Consider the following 18183-nt stretch of genomic DNA (forward strand, 5'->3'; position numbering starts at 1 on the left):
TGTTATTGTTCTTGATCTCTTGAGTTCTTTATGTATCTTGGATTTTTACCCTTGATCTAATAAGTACAAATATTCACTCCAATTCAGTGGATGTCTTTCACTTAAATCGTATTTTTTCTGTCATGCAGAAGCCTTTAATTTGAAGTAGTTCCACCTGTTTAATTTTGTTTCTGTTGCCTTTGATTATGGAACCATATTGCTGCAAACAACTCAGGTTGAAATCTTGAAGTGTTCTGCCAATATATTTCTCAATGTGTGTTGTAGATTCTGAGCTGATCTCAAGAACTTTGTTCCGGTTTGACTGACTTTTGTGTAAGGTGTATCCAGATTTTTTTTTTTGCTTTTTTTTAGTATATGATCACCCATTTTTCCCCACAACACTTGCTAACGAGGTTATTTTTATTTCGTGTGCCCAGCTCCTTAGTCGAAAGCTACCTGACCACAGATCTGCTGATCTGTCTTTTGGATACTTGATTCCAAACCATTGGTCAGAATCCATCCTTTTTCCAACCCCATGCTGTTGATCACTATAATTCAACAATAGTTTCAGTTAAAGTAATGAGTTCCCTTTGAATTTCCTATTTCTCAGTATGGCTTTGGCTATTCAGGGTACTTTATGATTCCACACAAACTTTATTGTTGATTGATCTAGGTTCTTGGAAGATGTCATCAGAACTTGGATATAAACTGCATTAGATTTATGCAATAATTCAAGTAGGATGGTCATTTTTCACAATATTAAATCTTCTGATCCATGAGCCTGAATATATATATATATTTTCATTTTCTAAGGTCTTCTTTCTCTTTCTCACATGATTTATAGTCTTCACAGTATAGATCTCTTGTATCTTTTGTTGAATTGATTTTCAGGTTTAATGTTTCTGGACACTTCTGCATGTAATCTCTTTGATATTCACTATTCATTTTGATCTCTATTTTAGTTCACAATTTGCATATAGCAATGTAACAGATTTTTGTTTGTTGACATTGTACCCAGCTACTTTATTGGTTTTCTGTTACTAGGAACTTTTTAGTGGACTCTTCAGTGTCTTCTATTTATCTGCAATGTCACCTGCAAATAGTGATAATCTAACATAGTCTTTGCCAATTTAGATCCTTATTTCTTTGGGCTGGAACGATAGCACAGCAGGCAGGGCATTTGCCTTGCATGTGGCTGACCCGGGTTCAATTCCTCTGCCCCTCTCAGAAAGCCCGACAAGCTACTGAGAGTATCCTGCCTGTACGGTAAAGCCTGGCAAGCTACCTGTGACGTACTGGATATGCTGAAAACAGTAACAACAAGTCTCACAATGGAGTCGTTATTGATGCCTACTCGAGCAAATTGATGAACAACAGGATGTCAGTGCTACAGTGCTTGATTTTTTTTATTTGCCCAATGCCAACTGTTGACTTCTAATACTATACTGAATAAAAGTGGACATAGTGGACATAATTGCCTTGTCACAGATATCAGAGGAAACATTTCTTTTTTTAATTTTATTTTAATTTTTTTTCTTTTTATATTTATTGAATCACTGTGGGAAAAGTTACTAAGCTTGCAGGTTTAAGTCTCGGTCATACAATGATCAAACAACTTTCCCTTCACCAGTACTCATTTTTCACCATCAAGAACCCCAGTATACCCCCTCTCCCACCCCTCCAAATGCCTGTGAGGCAGATGATTTCTACTTAACTCTTCTCTACATTGATTACATTCATTATTTCGATGAAAGATGCACCATTATTGTTTTAGAATTTCCCCCCGAACAATCAGAATTGCTGAAAAGGCATCGTGAAATATTTTGTTTTCTATAGCTGGTTATGAGAATCATATAATGTCATGCAGCCACGATTTTGGATTTCTGCAAAGAGCCAGATAATTACGAGATTGGTCTCTGTGTGGCTGGTGTTATGGCTGTGCCAGAGAGCCGCTCATGGGGGATAACTCGTGACCTCAGTAGGGCGTGAAGGATGTGCTGGTACCGCCCCCCTTCCCATGAGACTGCAGTTGCCCTGTCACCACCGGCTCGTACCTGGTTTTCCTATAAGCTCTGAGGTGGCGGCCACCTTGCTGCCAGGGGGGAAAAAGGCGGAAGGGAGCAACACCCTTTCCCTCCTGGGGAGGCATGGCACCGTAGTTTAACGCATGGTTCATTCACTTTTCTTCTGAAAGCTGCTGGGCTCTGGACTAAATCCTTTTGCCTCTGGAGCCATGGCCATGCCAGAGAGCCACTCGTGGGGGATAACTCGTGACCTCAGTAGGGCGTGAAGGATGTGCTGGTACCGTCCCCCTTCCCATGAGACTGCAGTTGCCCCGTCACCACCGGCTCGTATCTGGCTTTCCTATAAGCTGAGGTGGCAGCCACCTTGCTGCCAGGGGGGAAAAGGCGGAAGAGAGCAACACCCTTTCCCTACTGGGGAGGCATGGCGCCGTAGTTTAACACATGGACCATTCACTTTTTTTCTGCAAGCTGCTGGGCTCTGGACTAAGTCCTTTTGCCTCTGGCGCCATGTCCGTGCCAGAGAGCCGCTTATGGGGGGCAACTCATGACCTCAGTAGGGCATGAAGGATGAGCAAGTACTGTCCCCCTTCCCATGAGACTGCAGTTGCCCCTTCACTGCCGGCTCATACCTGGCTTTCCAATAAGCTCTGAGGTGGCGGCTACCTTGCTGCCAGGGGAGAAAAAGGTGGAAGGGAGCAACACCCTTTCCCTCCTGGGGAGGCATGGCACCATAGTTTAAGGCAACATTTCATTTTTTTTTACAGTGAGAATATTGGCTGTTTGTTGCAGATGATCATTATTATCTTAAGAAAGGTTCCTCCCACTCCTACTATGTTGACAATTTTTAATCATGAATGGATGCTGAATCATGATGAAGGCTTTCTCTATACTGATTATGATTCTATGATTTTTATCTTTCCTTTTACTGACGTGGTATATCAACAAAAAAGATCACCTACTAGGGCATAACTCAAACATATATTAATTTACAAAAATATAAATCAAACCATATAACCTTTCAGACCACAATTCCATGAGTGTAGAAAAATAACCATAAAAAAAAGTTGGGGACAAACTCCAACACCTGCAAACTGAACAAAAATAACAACTGGATTAAAGAGGAAATTGAGGAAGAAATATAAAGATTCCTTAAAACTAATAAAAATGAAGAATCAAAGTATCAGAATCTATGGGACACAGCAAAAACTATAGTGAGGGGAAATTCATAGTAATACACACCGACACAAGAAAAGAAAAAGCTCAAATCAATAAGACAACGCACACCTTAAATACCTGGAGAAGGAATAACTAAATCTCAAAACTAGTAGAGTGGAGGAAAGAATAAAAACCAGAGCAGAAATCAGTAATATCGAAGCCAAGAAAGCAATGTAAAGAATTAATGAAACCAAAAGCTGGTTCTTGAAAAGAATAAACAAGATAGACCAATTTTAGCTAAACTCACAAGGAGGGTGGGGGGGGGGGGAGAGAGAGAGAGAGAGAGAGAGAGAGAGAGAGAGCGCTAAATAAATCAAATAGGAGATGAAAGGGAGAAGTTACAAGTACATTCAGAAATCAAAGATATCGTGTGAGGGGTGACTATAAACAACTTCACACAGCTGGAGAACCTGGAGGAAATTGACAGATTCTTTGAATCATGCCACCTCCCAAAACTGCAAGGGAAAATAGAAAACCCGAGGAGACCAACCACAAGCAAGGATATTGAAACAGTAATTAAGAATCCCTCCAAAAAAAAAAAAAAAGCTTTGGGCCAGTTGGGTTCACTGGTGAGTTCTATCAGACCTTCAAAGAAGATTTTTACTCTTCAAGCACCTTCAAAATATTAAAGAACAGAAATCCTTTCTAGTCAATATCCAATTAAGGGAAAAAAAATTTCCGAGACCAATTTCTCTGATGAATTCTCAACAACAACAAAAAAATTCTCAACAAAATCTTAGCCAACTAAATTCAATAGCATCGAAAGATCAAGCACCAAGATCAAGTAGGATTTATTCTAGGGAGGCAAGGATGGTGTGGCACATGCAAGTGGGTTGGATGAGCAAGCCCTCTCCAAGGCAGATCTATCTTGTTTACTCTTTTCAAGAACCAGCTTCTGGTTTCATTGACTCCTGGTAGGCCAAAATTCAGCTACTTCTTAAAGGAAGTGCACTCTCCGCCCACGGGTGGGGGCATAGGGCCTGTTCTCCTTCCCTTTGCAGACTCCACAGATCTCTCAGCGATTCTTTTCTTCTCAGGCAAAAACAAACCCAGACACTCAAAACCCGGTTATAATGGTTATAATTTGGTCACTGCAGACTAACAAGCACTTAACTACTGTAAATGCTAACAATTGTTTCAAAGAGTAACAAGAAATGATACTGAAAGTGTTAGGAGTTAGTAGGTGAAGAAGTGGGGTTTTTATAAATTTTTATCTTTCTAGTAGTCCTTAATTGTAAAGGGATGCCTGTAATTATGGAAGGGCACCTATACAGTGGAAAATTCTGAATGACAACACCCAGCGTAGGGATCAGAAGTGAACTCAGCAGAAACGTGACTGCTGAGCTGAGGAGAACAAAAGTTCCCTTTCGCCCGGAAAAATTCATAACTCAGATCTGTCATTAGTCAACCTAAGGGCCACAAAATAAGTGGCCTGTACTTTCCACTAATATCAAGATGATGAAAGACAAGGAAAGACTGAGAAAGCAGTTGAGATCAAGAGACTAAGGAGACAGGCTGACTAAATGTGATGAGGGCTCCTGAGATGGGCAAAAAAGAACATTTTCTCCCAAGCTTTATGGGACAATTGTAGACAGTTAAGGTCTATAGGCTAAATAATAATATTTTGATTTATTATATGTTAATATTCTGATTCTGTAATTTCAGTGTATTATAAGAAAACATCCTTGTTTTTAGAAAAATTCATCCTAGATTTTTTATAGATAGCACTGTAGCGCTGTCCTCCCGTTGTTCATTGATTTGCTCGAGTGGGCCCAGCAATGTCTCCGTTGTGAGACTTGTTGTTACTGTGTTTGGCATATTGAATACATCACAGGTTGCTTGCCAGGCTTTGCTGTGCGGGTGAGATACTCTTGGTAGCTTGCCAGGCTCTCCGAGGGGGCACAGGAATCGAACTCAGGTTGGCCAAGTTGGCCGCCTGTAAGGCAAACGCCCTACTGCTGTGCTATCACTCCAGCCCTTTAATGTTTTATAGGTATTAAATATAGTATTTGCAACTTAGAAAATGGTCAGGAGTTTAAAAAAAAGGCCATGAATATAGAGGAAGAAAGGAAAAAGAATCAATGTGGTAAAGGTTAATATTTAAGAAATCTTGCTATATGGGAAGTCCTAATTGTAGTTTCTGAAAGTCTTATTTCAAATTAGAATAATAAAACTATTAACAAACCATGGCTGAAGCCAAAGAGATAGTCAAGCTGGCAAGGCCTTAAAAAGCTGGGTCAGCCTTGAACAGGCCTGACCTGCGCTTAACCCTGGCAGCACAGGTTCCCCCAAGCACTGCCTGCAGTGGCCCCTGAGCTGAGAGCCACGAATAAGCCCTGAGCACAGCCAGGTGTGGCCCCCCAAAACAAAACAAGAAACCGAACAAAAACTCAAGCTGTGGTCACAGCCACACAATTTAGCTTAATTATAACTCCAATTTCTTATATGAAGATTTAAGTTAAGTAGTTTGGTTTTCTTTTAACAAAATCGTTGAGGACACACCTTGATGGTGCTCAGGTGCTACCCCTGGCAATGCTTGAGGGGCCCACATAGTACTGGGGGCCAAACTAGGACTCCCCCAAGCATAGCATGCACGCCAGCCCACTGAGCTCTCTCTAGCCCACTGCAGTTACCGAGTTAGCTAGGAACAAGTAACAGAATTAAGATTTATTTAAATCTAAAACCCATGCTTTCGCTACATCAACTTTTGCCTACTAAGTTATGAGAAATACTTTCTGAGCACTCGGGAATACTCTGTGATTTTTAAAATAAGTTAATGTATGGTAGAGGCCTCTTTCTACTTAAAACTACAGAACTCAAAAGCCTTATTTTTCTTCTAAGTAGCAATAAAACTTAAAAAAAAATACAAGTAAAATGCTATTAACATTTGGCTAGACACAAACAATTGCTGTGGTGCCATGGTTTTTCCTTTTTAGTTGCCAACCCTGCATTTTATCTTAATAATAAAAATCAAACTATGATTGACTGAGCAACTTTTAAAATACTGAGATGTTGGCACATGTAGAAATTCAAAACAGTTACCTTTGAAAACTCCATTTCAGGGCCAGAGAGGTAGTTCTCGGGGGTGAGGTGCTTGGGTCAGCACCATTTCTGACACCACACCGAGTTCCCCAGCACAACCAGTTCTGACCCAGGAGCACAGAGCCAGGAACTAAGTCCTGAGCAAAGTCAGTTGTGCCCCTCACCAAAACAAACAAAATACCCAATTTGGTTTTAAAATCAATGCAAAAATTCTTTTCATTTAAAAAATATTTTCCTATTTAAAAACCACAGCTACTATGAAGCACTCCAAATCTGATAATCAGCAGGTCTCTAGAACTTTAACACAACAGCAATATCCAGACATAACTGTCAGTATCAAAAATAAAAATGCTTTCAAAATTAAGCTGAAATTCTATTCAATAAAGACTTCTATCATTCCTTTTAATTTTCTTTAAATGTGGAACATCATTTACAAGTTATTTGGAAATGCGTATCAAGATATTAAAACAATATTTATCTCAGCAATGTCATCTCGACTGACTTATTCTAACGAAATAACACCAATACAGAATAAACTCTGGAGAGAGACGGTGGTTATGGAATTATTTCAGAGTGCAATGGTCAGTTAAATTTTAGTGCATCTACAGGATCGAGCATCTTCATAATGGGATTGCTTTTATAGCCTTGAAAATGTGCACTAGAAAAATATTTCCTCATATGAAATTATAAGAAACATAAACATGCACAGATGGTGATACACAGATGATTCTGTCATCTGCTGAGCATTTGATAAAATGATGTCGAACAATGGAGAGAAGACCTAAGAACTCCGGGGTCAGGAAGGTGGCTCTGCATTTTGCATCAGCAATTGTTTGTTGATAACTGCAGGGCTGCCCCTGCGTCCCCCCTCCACCATGTGCTGTGAGATCTCCACAATTATCCTTTAAAGTAAGGATGGACAAGGTTAACAAGCACAGTAGTGGACACATATCAGGGGTAGAGACAGCACCGAGATCTGCAGAACCATGAGCAGGTGACGTCACTGATCTTCCCAAACACAAGAAACAACAATGGGGTATGGGCGGAGGAGGTGAGGTTGGAGGGTAAGCTGATCATGCAGTGGTGACAAACCACACTACTACTTCCACAGAATAACAGATAAAGTTCTCTGCCGCACACTCTCTTCAGAATGAAAATAGGAAACAGTTGGGAGGATCTTGAGAATTTGCTGAGTTTCATGTCTGGAACAAGTTGGAGAAAATACAAGAAAGTAGCAACATACAAAAAAACTGAACACAGAAAGGATGTCTCAGACACAAACCTAGAAATCTCTGGTTATGAAACACACAACATTAAGTCTAAAACACATGAATTCGAGAAATCCACATTTGTCAGGAGATAGAAGCTTTTTGTCTTCATTTTTCTTTATTTTCAACAATAGCTTTTTAATAGAAAAAAATAAGACAAATTCTATCTATGCAGAGAAACTTGTATCTTGTACATTTCATTAATTAGCTACTGTCTAATGCTGTAAGTGAAAACAATTTCCAAGCATGAGCATTATAAAATGTAAGAATTTTATAATCTACCTAATATATACTCTTCTTTTAAAGAAGTCCACTGTTCAGGGCTGGAGCAATAGCACAGCGGGTAGGGCATTTGCCTTGCATGCAGCCAACCGGGGTTCGATTCCCAGCATCCCATATGGTCCCCTGAGCACCACCAGGAGTAATTCCTGAGTTCAGAGTCAGGAGTAACCCCTGTGCATTGCTGGGTGTGACCCAAAAAGCAAAGAAAAAAGAAAAAAAAAAGAAGTCCACTATTCCTTATCAGCAAAAAGTAAAATAAGTAACACAGCAGAAAAGATACAATAATATCTTCTATATTTTACCTGTAAACAAAGTTAAACTGTGAGAGACACACACACGAACCTTGGAACAGAGCGGCTCTTGGCAGAAATGTCTCTGGACTTTGCATTAGGCCACCTTTGCTTGGCCACCTCAGCTGGGAAAAGGTGTCATCCCTCTGTCTATTTCCCGGAAGCCCGGTGGCTGCCATCTCTTCCAGAGCTCACTGGAAAATCCAGGCATAGGCCAGCAGTGATGACACATGCTGGGCTTCATGGGAGCCTGTCCTTCTCTTCCCCTGCCCCGACAGGACCCTGAGATGCCGCCCACAAATGGCCCAGCCAGCTACTGACTAAGTTCCATAATGGCCATGGTCCCAGAGACACACAAATGAATCTCAGAACTGAGTGGCTCTTGGTAGAAATCTCTCCAGACCTAATTATTAAAATTTCAGAATTCCAAGATCACATGTGGCTGCTCTCAGGACTGCGCGGCATCATATGCTATTCACAACCAGCAACAGAAAGCAAATTGTCTAATGCTGCCTTTTCGGCAGGTCTGAGTGTTGGGGGAAAATTCCAAATAACAATGGTGGGACTGGTGTCAAAATGTTGAATGTAATCAATGTAGAAAGCGAGGGTAATGTGAAAATTATCTGCCAAACAGGCAAAGGTAGGAGTGGGATTTGGGGTATACCGGGGTTGCTGGTGGTGGAAAATGTGCACTGGTGAAGGGATGGGTGTTTCATCATAGTATGACTGAGACTCAAACATGGAAGCTTAGTAACTATTCTCACAGTGATTCAAAAAATAAATAAAAAAAGTTAGAACTGTGAAGGAAAACTATTCTTCTGACTCTGGTTCAAGCACTTCTTAAATTCTTCTGGTGGCATTCATTGAGTTGGTTTTTTTTTTTTTGTTTTTGCTTTTTTTATAATGAGAGGAGGTTATATTAATCTGGACATGTAAGGTACAAAGTGAGAAGCTTGAAACTAGTGAGTGTATAAATAACTAGTGTCTAAGATGAGCTTCAAGGTAGTTGCAGGTAGAGAAACAGTTCACTGAGAAAAGTCCAGTGTGAAGAAGTTTGGGTGACACAGTACAGGGGGAAGGCGCTTGCCCTGCATGCAGCAAACCCAGATTCTATCCCCAGTGCCCCTTATGGTCTCCTGAGCCAGGAGTGATCCTGAGCACAGAGCAGGAGTAAGCCCTGGGCACTACTGGATGTGGCCCCGAAAGAAAACCAGAACAGTAAGTGAGAAATGAAAAGGAGCTTTGGAAGGAAGAAGCCCGACTGCCTTGGAGCTAGAGAACAGGCAAGTCTGAGAGGGGAAGAAGAGACCCAGCACACACCTCCAGTCCACGTCCAGGTCTTCACTCACACTGGAGTCGTCCTCAAGGTTGTTGTTCCCGTCCAGCATGAAGGCTTCTGGCTGTGCAAACTCACTGGCAGGCTCGTTCCCCTCGTCACTGCTGCTCTCGTTCACTTCACTGTACTGCAGCCAGGGGATCTCCCCCTCCTCCAAGGATGTCTGTTCCCTGAAAAACATTCCAAGGGGAGAGAAACCATTATTTTAAAATACATCGTACTGTTCTTTAAAGAATTCTAGTAAGTGCAAGTAGAATCTTGAGTTCTTTCCACTTGAAAAAAATTGACTACGAACTTTTTCTAAAGGAAAGCAAGTTTAGTAAGGGTCACTAGCAAAGAGCAATAGTTCTTATTTCCATAAGAACCGACTTACTTGATTTATGAATCGTTTTTACTCCTCTGTTCTCTTTTGTCAGGACAAGGATTCACCTTAGATAATATAAATTAATTTTAAACGTAATAGCTTTCAACACGCTTAAACTAAAATCCAAATTCCTCAACCTGGCCTCTAAACAAACACAGGTAGCACATGCTTTCTCCGCGTCCACTTCCCAACTGCAGCTCTCGTGACTCTTTCTACTCCCAGAACACAGGAAGGTCATTTCCACCTTGGGGCCATTTCCTCTACCTGAAATATGCTTTTATCAGATCTCTGAAGACCTATTTCCCCTTTATATTCAGGTCAGGCTGAGTCCCTCCCTCTCAGGAGGGCTCTGGAAGCACTTCTTTTAATTACCTTACTAAAGGCCCTTGGCCTCCACCATCATTCCATACGGCTTCATTAAAATGTGTACATAATCTGCAACCCATCACTAAACCAACACACAGAAAAGTAAAAATGCCCAAAACTCGAACAAGAAATCAACTTGTTAAAATTATAGGACATGAAGCAGAAGGTAAACATTCTTAATAAAAAAAAAGTCTTAAAAGGCAAAAGTAGCCGCCCATGAGTGGCTCTCCAGCACAGTCATGGCCCCAGAGGCACAGACCTAATTTGCAACCCAGCAGCTTTTGGCAGAAATGTGAATGGACTATGCATTACGCTACAGCACTGTGCACCCCCCCCCCCCCCGCCCACCACCAAGGGAAAGGGTTCTGTCTCTTCCACTTTCCCCCCCACCCCCAGGCAGCACAGTGGCCGCCGCTTCAGAGCTTACCGCACAACCAGGTATGAGCCGGTGGACGAGCCGATGGTGATGGGGCAACTGTGGCCTCAGGGGATGGGGTGTGGAACCAGCATATCCTTTCTGCCCCACCCATCGAGAACAGGAGTTGCATCCCCCCCCCCCCTCAGCTGCTTTTGGCAGAAATCCCTCCAGACTTAATTAGTAAAATATCAGAAATCCAAAATCACACGGCCTTGTGGCTGTGCAACATCACATGGTCTTCATAACCAGCAATAGAAGACAAATTATTTCACGATGCCTTTTCTGCAGGTCTGATTGTTGGGGTAAAATTCCAAACAATAATAGTGCATCTTCTGTCGAAATAATGAATGTAATCAAAGTAGAGAGAGAGTTAAGTGGAAATCATCTGCCTCACAGGCATGCAGAGGGGTGGGATGGGGGTATATTGGGGTTCTTGGTTGGTGAAAAATGTGCACTGGTGAAGGGTTGGGTGTTTGACCATTGTATGACTGAGACTTAAACCTGAAAGCTTTGTAACTGTTCTCACGGTGATTCAATAAATAAAAAAAAAAAAATAAGGCAAAAGTATACCAATAAGAAAATTATGGATACATTTCAACAGAAAGAGAGCAAAGGACATAAGCAATTGGAAAACGAAAAATTCTAATGGATCTTAAATATATGAAAAGATGTTGCAGTTTACTTACAACAATATAGATTAACAGAGAAGTGAAATATTGGCAAAATGTTAAATCCTGGTAATCCAGTATTGGTGAAGCTTTGATAAAAGGTAATTCATATAGTTTTGATAAGAAAATAACTATACAATTTCTTTGTAAAGAAATTTGGCAATAACTATAGTATCTGTGCTTTCACTGAACTATTTCCACTTTTAGATATTTCTCCTAAAAATAAAAAAAAAAGAAAATGGAGTGCTTGGAGAGACAGCACAGCAGGTCAGCCTGGCATGTGGTCACTCAGGTTTGATCCCCAGCACCCCACATGGTCCCCTGAGCCTACCAGAGAGATCCCTGAGCACAGTACTAGGAGTAAGCCATGAGCACTGCTGGGTGTGGCCCCGAAACAAAGCAAGCCTGAAGTCTGCACATGATCATCTTTGCAGTGCTGCCCGAGAGTGAGAATGACAAGACCTCTAGACAGGCTTGGTGACGTACGTCACGACATTCCCAACTCGTTTCATTAATGTGGATGTTTAGAAGACTGAACTGATGTCCATGGACAGAGGGGTACGCAGGCTGCCCAACACACAGGTCATCAGCAGGCTCCAGTGCCGGAGGCCCAGCGGATTCCCCGACCCTGAATGAAACATCAGAGCCTGCCTGAGCCATTGCTCGGGAGAAGCAGGGCGACTTCCAGCAGGAGAGGGACACGCCACAGCTGGGAGAGACAGGTGTAGAGGCAGCCCTGGGCACCCTTCTGAAAGGTGGGAGTCACAACTCTGAAATCCTGTCCGCACCTAGGTCTTGACAGAGTCCCAGCCAGGGGACATGTCTCAGCGGCCCTGCAGTTCTGTTTGTCCTGGTCACTGAGGGATGCGTGCTCAGCCTGTCCACTGCTGACTGCAAGCAGCTCCCTCAGTCAGCAAGGTGTCCCCCTGCTCAGGGTGCCAACACACATGCCAGGGCAGCAGGGCACTGCCGACACCTAGCCATCTCGGCTGCTTCTCATGTGCTCTGGGAACTGGCACAGGGCTTGCCTGGCCCTCATGAACCCATGTTCTTGCTTGCTGCAGGACATCCCCAGATGCAAAGGTGCCCCTAGCACTCAGGTTCTCAGAGCCCTGATAGCCCAATAGGACTATCTGGACTTGGCACAGGCCTCGCCCTGGGTGGTATGGAGGCTGCTCAAACAGGGCACATGGAGGGGCACCTGTGACACGGCATACTGGCTACCCGGCCAAATACATCACATCACACCCGCTGCTACCAGGTGCCAGCACCACGACCTGGCTGCAGTGACAGCTCTTCGGGACTCAGGACTACAAACCCCACTGCTGACAGGCCTGAGACATCACAGCTACTGTCAGGTACCAACCATTGCAGACCTGGGACCTGTCCCAGCCTGCTAAGTCTCCAGGCTGCACTTTCAGAGGCCCGAGGGGCTGTCAATTTGGTGAGTCAGGCCCACACATGCTCAGAGCCACTACCACTACCACTCACTACCCAGAATTTGTACATGGATCTCTGGTCCCCATCTGGGTTGGCTGAAATCTGGCCCCTCAACCCTAACCTTCCGTGGCACCAAGCACATGAAGGAATGAGGACTCCATGGGCATCAACAGATAACGATATCAGTCTGGGCAAGGACTTGAAGAACTGCAGGGCTTGCGACCTCCCTGATAAAGACTTCCGAGCAACAATTCTAAGGACGTTCACCAAGTAAGGAGATCGATGGCAGAGAACTTCAGTAAGCTAAATGATGAGAAATCCAAATTTAGCCACAAGCTAAACACAGAAGCTGAACTTAGAAAACAATCACGGGCCAAGACCGTCAACAGCAGAATGAAAGAGGCTTGAAAAGGTAGAAGAAACCACCAATAAGGAAAAAAGGAAAGGGCTTGTTCAAAGGGCTGCAAGTGCAGTCCTGAGTTCAGCTTAAAACCTCATCTCCCCTCTACCCACTGGTCTCCAAGCGTCCCTAAAGCAATGCTGGGTATATCTGGGTGCTCCCTGAGCACTGGGAGCACCACACCAATGGTCTGAGCACCTAACCATCAGGCCTGCATAGCTGGGCCACAAAGAAATAGAAAAGTTACATATTAAAAACTGGAGAAAACCTAAGAAATTAACGTGACAGTACCAAGAGAAATAATATTAAAATACAGGGGTTCCAGAAGGAGAGAAAAGAGAGAAAGGGGAACTGAATAAACAGCCGAAAATTTCCACAGTCTGTCTTTGGATGGAGATATCCCAGATCCAAGAAGCTCAAGATACCAAACAGACAAATACCATAACACACTGCAATTAAAATGACAGGTGCAAAGACAGAAATAAAAACCAAAAAGCAATGAGAAAAGCAAAGGTTCCATGTAAGGGAAACTCACACAGACCTTTCAATTGAAATTCAACATGACACAGGAAATTGTTATGGAATACTCAGAGCACAGTGTGAAAAAATCTCCAGCCACCTGATTCTTCCTCAAAGGAAAAAAAAAATCTTTAATCAAAGAATACACTAGAGGGGCTGGAGCAATAGCACAGCGGGTAGGGCATTTGCCTTGCACGCGACTGACCCGGGTTCAATCCCCAGCATCCCATATGGTCCCCCAAGCACTGCCAGGAGTGACTCCTGAGTGCAGAGCCAGGAGTAACCACTATGCATCAGCTGGGTGAAAATTTGAGGGAGTGGTAATTTTTTTTTTTTTAACACAAGCATCACTTAAAGGAATAAATGGGAACTAATCTGACTCTGTTAAGAAATAAGATATAAAAAGGAAAGAAGCCCTACAGAGAAGCAGGAAGATAAATAAACATAAGACATGGTAAAGCCGAGTAATAATGGAGTGTCAGAGAATGAACAACTCAAGTCAGAATTGCTTTAAATTTAAAACGGGTTTTAAGTGTAGAACTCTAAATATAAACTTTAGGGGAACACTACAAGAAATAGTCTTTGTAAGTAGGATAGTCACATACAACAGAATAAAGCTACACCACTATGTCAGACAATGCACAAAGTTAAACTCCAAACGGATTAAACACTTGGATATTACTCATAAACAAATGGTACTATATCTAGCTAAAAAGTTTCTGCTGCAAAGAAAATTACTGCCAATACAGAAAAGAATCATACTCAGTAGGACAAAAAACATCCAAATCATCATGTCTAAGATATAAAATTGTCAAAAAAAAAATCCCATCAAAAAATGAAGAGAAGAGCTTAACAGACATTTCTCCAAAGAAGATATACAGACAGCCATCAGGCATATAAAAAAATGCTTATCATCACCAATTACCAGGAAAATACAAGTCAAAATGGCAATGAGAGAAAATTTCACACCAGTAATACTCGCCCATATCAAAAAGAAAAGGAATGCAAATGTAGGAGGTGAAGAAAAAGTAACCCTCACTCACTGCTTGTAGGAATATAAATTGGTACAGTTTCTATAAAATTAATAAAAGGGCCTCTCAAAAAATTAAAACTACTCTATGATCCTACAATCCTACCACTAGGAATCTAAATCAAGAAACGAAAAACAGGAATCCAAAGAGAGATGCACAACATGATGACATTTGTTACAATCTGGACATAACACCGTAGCCACCAACAATCGAGCAGGTAAGGAAGCTGGGACCCATATACAGGGTGGAATACTACTCACTCACAGGAGAAGATGAAGCCTGGCCCCTCTGTGGATGTAAAGCATGGATAGAAACAGAAGGACCATGCCAAGTGAAGTCAGTCAGAATGAGAAAGAACTACCAATACTGTGATAAATATACACAGAAACACAGCAGGGGTAAACAAGAGTCAAACCCTCCTCTGGAAGTTAACAAGTTAACAATGTGTGTGTGTGTGTGTGTGTGTGTGTGTGTGTGTGTGTGTGTGTGTGTGTTTGGGGGTGGGGGCAGGGAGGCAGGAAGGATTCCAGAGAAAGGGAAGATGTAATATTGGCTCTTTGGTGGTGGCTGTGGTATAGTAAGATTTGTTCCCAAAACTTACAAACATTTACATTCCTACAAGCCACTGTTACCTCAAAAACAAAACTTAAAAAAGAGAATTGGAAAAAAAATCGGAGTATCTGTTTCTTACAATAGTTATTTGGACATAATAAAACATTTAGTTAGATATTGCTATTGGTAACACTTGATAGTTTCTTACTGTCATTACAATAATCAACTTATTCAGTTATAAAATAATATATAGATGCAAATATTGAAATGAAAATACTAATAAGCAAAAATAAGAGAAATAAAGTACTAAATATACCATTCTTTTATACCAATTTGGAATGCATGTTCATATTTACCTTCATATGTCTTTCTTTAAATGTAGATAAAAGCCATAACTGTTGATAAAAGTTTATAGTTGGTAAGGTAAGGTAAAGGTAAAGGCTCTCCCGTTGATCGTCGATTTGCTCGAGCGGGCCCAGTAACATCTCCATTGGAGACTTTGTTGTTACTGTGTCTGGCATATCGAATACTCTCGGTAGCTTGCCGGGCTCTCCGAGAGGGGCGGAGGAATCGAACTCGGGTCGGCCATGTTGGCCGCGTGCAAGGCAAACGCCCTACCCGCTGTGCTATCGCTCCAGCCCTTGATTAAATAACAAAGCTCCACTATTAAAATCAGTAAGTTCAAAAATCAAGTATTTTTAAATTTGAAAACTGTTCTATCTCACCACAGAGTTGTCAAGGCCTTGTCTAAGCATTGACCAGACTGTGTTGCTGCTAAACCTTCTATAACTCTCCCATCTAATCTGGAGAATGGAAGAATTAGGTGTCTAGAGTCTGCGGGCGTGGCCACCCAAGCTTCGGGAAGTACCGGAGGAGGTGGTGGAAGGTCACCTACCCCCACTCCCAGAAGACCCCAGAGTTCTCAGCCTGTAGAGCGAAGTAACTGACATTATTTGCAGTATGGCATATCTCAGGGAGTATTAGCACAGGGCTGCCAGGACTTATGCAGGGCGAGGAGCCTGCCCCCTTCCCAAGGGTGCCCACAGTGTGTCCATGAATTTTAGCTGCACGGCAGCATCTCCTCAGAGATTTACTCCTGAATTCATACAGTATGTGTCTATATATTTTTTATAATTATTAAATTTTATTTCCATTAAGATGTTCACAATAATCGATTACATTCAACATTTCAACACCAATCCCACCACCATCACTTCAAATTTTCCTACCACCATTCAAGTCTGTCTCACAGGCAGATGCTAGATAATTTATTTTGCTTTGTTATGAATAGTATGAGATGTCTGTAAGGGTCTTTCTCACAGTGATGACAAAAAAGCAAAAAAAAAAAATTATGAAATGTCATGTGGCCACTTTTGCAGCCTCATGCTCCTGGAATTCTAAAATTTTAAATAACTGGAATCCAGAAGCCCCTGAGTTGCAAGCTGATCAGTTCCAAGATTTATTTGTGAGCCTCTGGATCATGGCTATCAGTGTGCTGAAATCTCACGTGTCTATCTTTTAACTTCCACAGAGGAAACTGCAGTGTCCATGTTTTCTGGGAACAGCACTGAGCCCATTGTGGGTCCCAGAATACTGTGGGTCCCAGTTCTGAGCTGCAATGGTTTCTACCTCTTCACAGTGTACAGGGGAAGACCAACTGGCCCCACTCCCTCCAGGTGGAGGCAAACTGTCTTTGACCCTAGTGCCTAGAGCGTGAGCCCCTTTGACAGATCAGATTGGGAACGTTCCATGAACGTTACACACATGTTCCACACACCAGAAAAGCTGGTGTGTGCTGAGAGCTGGCAGAGAGGCAGGACACATGCTCATCTGGCAGAAAAGCAAGCTGCACACCAAGCGGGGAAAATCAATAAAGAGGTTGCCTATTGCTTATTTTTTTTAAACAATCAGTTTTTCAACTATTATCTGACTGTTTTGGTTTTTGTTTTACTATTTTCAACTGTCTTATCTTTAGTTTCTTATTTTGGGGGGGGGTTCTATGTTAATTAATGAATTGTTCATCTATTGTCCTACAAATACTCCTGTTCTGTGGAGTCCAGCTTGCCTGCTCACTCAACAGGGTCTATAAAAGCTCAGCAAGAGAGTTGGGGGCTGCTCTCCTGCTCAAGTCCTGTGCAGAAATAACCGGCACTGATGAGCTAATAAATAATTCCCGACTTCAACTTTTCAACTTTGCCAAGTGTGCCTCGCTCCCTCCGCCTGTAACATTATACAGATTTTTAGCATGTTTATCAATTCCTACTTTAAAATGTGTTTTTATGAGAAATTCATCTAGAAATAGCCCTCTTAGCAATTGATTTCTAACAATTTGTTAAAAAAAAAAACCCTCCAAATTAAAGGCTTTGTAATTAAAAGGTAATTAATCGTACGGCCTTACAAATATTTCAGAGACCAACCCTTGACCAAAGTAGAACAAGAAATGAATCTTCAGTAATGAGTCATATAACCAATTACTCTGAACACAATTGTTTCTATATTTAGTGAAGTCAACAGGCATTTAACAGGTAACATCTGCTAACATTCTGAACACTTGTGTTTCCTTAATTTCAACCAAAGTACACATTCCTTTTTCTTTTGAATTGGAAACTAAGCTTTATTTATTCACTTAATCACTTAACTTCCCGATAGTCGTGGATTTGCTCGAGCGGGCGCCAGTAACGTCTCCATTTGTCCCTGTCGCGTGCTACTGTAGCCCAATGGCATCTGTTCGCTCCGGGAACATGAAGGGCCTCAAACCGATCCTTCATGATCTTGACGAAGAAGTCTGACCATCTGGTAGGTGGGCGGCCACGCGGTCTTTTGACATCCCGTGGAATCCAGTCGGTAACAGCTCTAGTCCAGCGGTCGTCTTTAAATCTCATTACGTGACCAGCCCATCTGATTTTCGACACCTTGGCAAATGAGACAGTGTCCCTGAACCTTGATCGTCGATGGATGTCAGAACTCCGGATTCTTTCTCTCATTTGAG

General features: G+C 42.1%; 1 protein-coding gene across 2 annotated transcripts in view; it reads right to left on the reverse strand.

The window, feature by feature from the left end:
* The window catches only part of PJA2 (praja ring finger ubiquitin ligase 2), an 81679-nt gene that overhangs the window by 9388 nt on the left and 54108 nt on the right, over window positions 1–18183 (reverse strand). For both annotated transcript variants that reach the window (XM_056139018.1, XM_056139017.1), the window contains one exon: window positions 9421–9606. In XM_056139018.1, coding sequence (XP_055994993.1) covers window positions 9421–9606 — 186 coding nt within the window. The remainder of the gene's footprint in view (window positions 1–9420; window positions 9607–18183) is intronic.

This window comes from Sorex fumeus, unplaced genomic scaffold (assembly GCF_029834395.1).
Source record: "Sorex fumeus unplaced genomic scaffold, SorFum_2.1 ptg000131l, whole genome shotgun sequence".
Lineage (NCBI taxonomy): Eukaryota > Metazoa > Chordata > Mammalia > Eulipotyphla > Soricidae > Sorex > Sorex fumeus.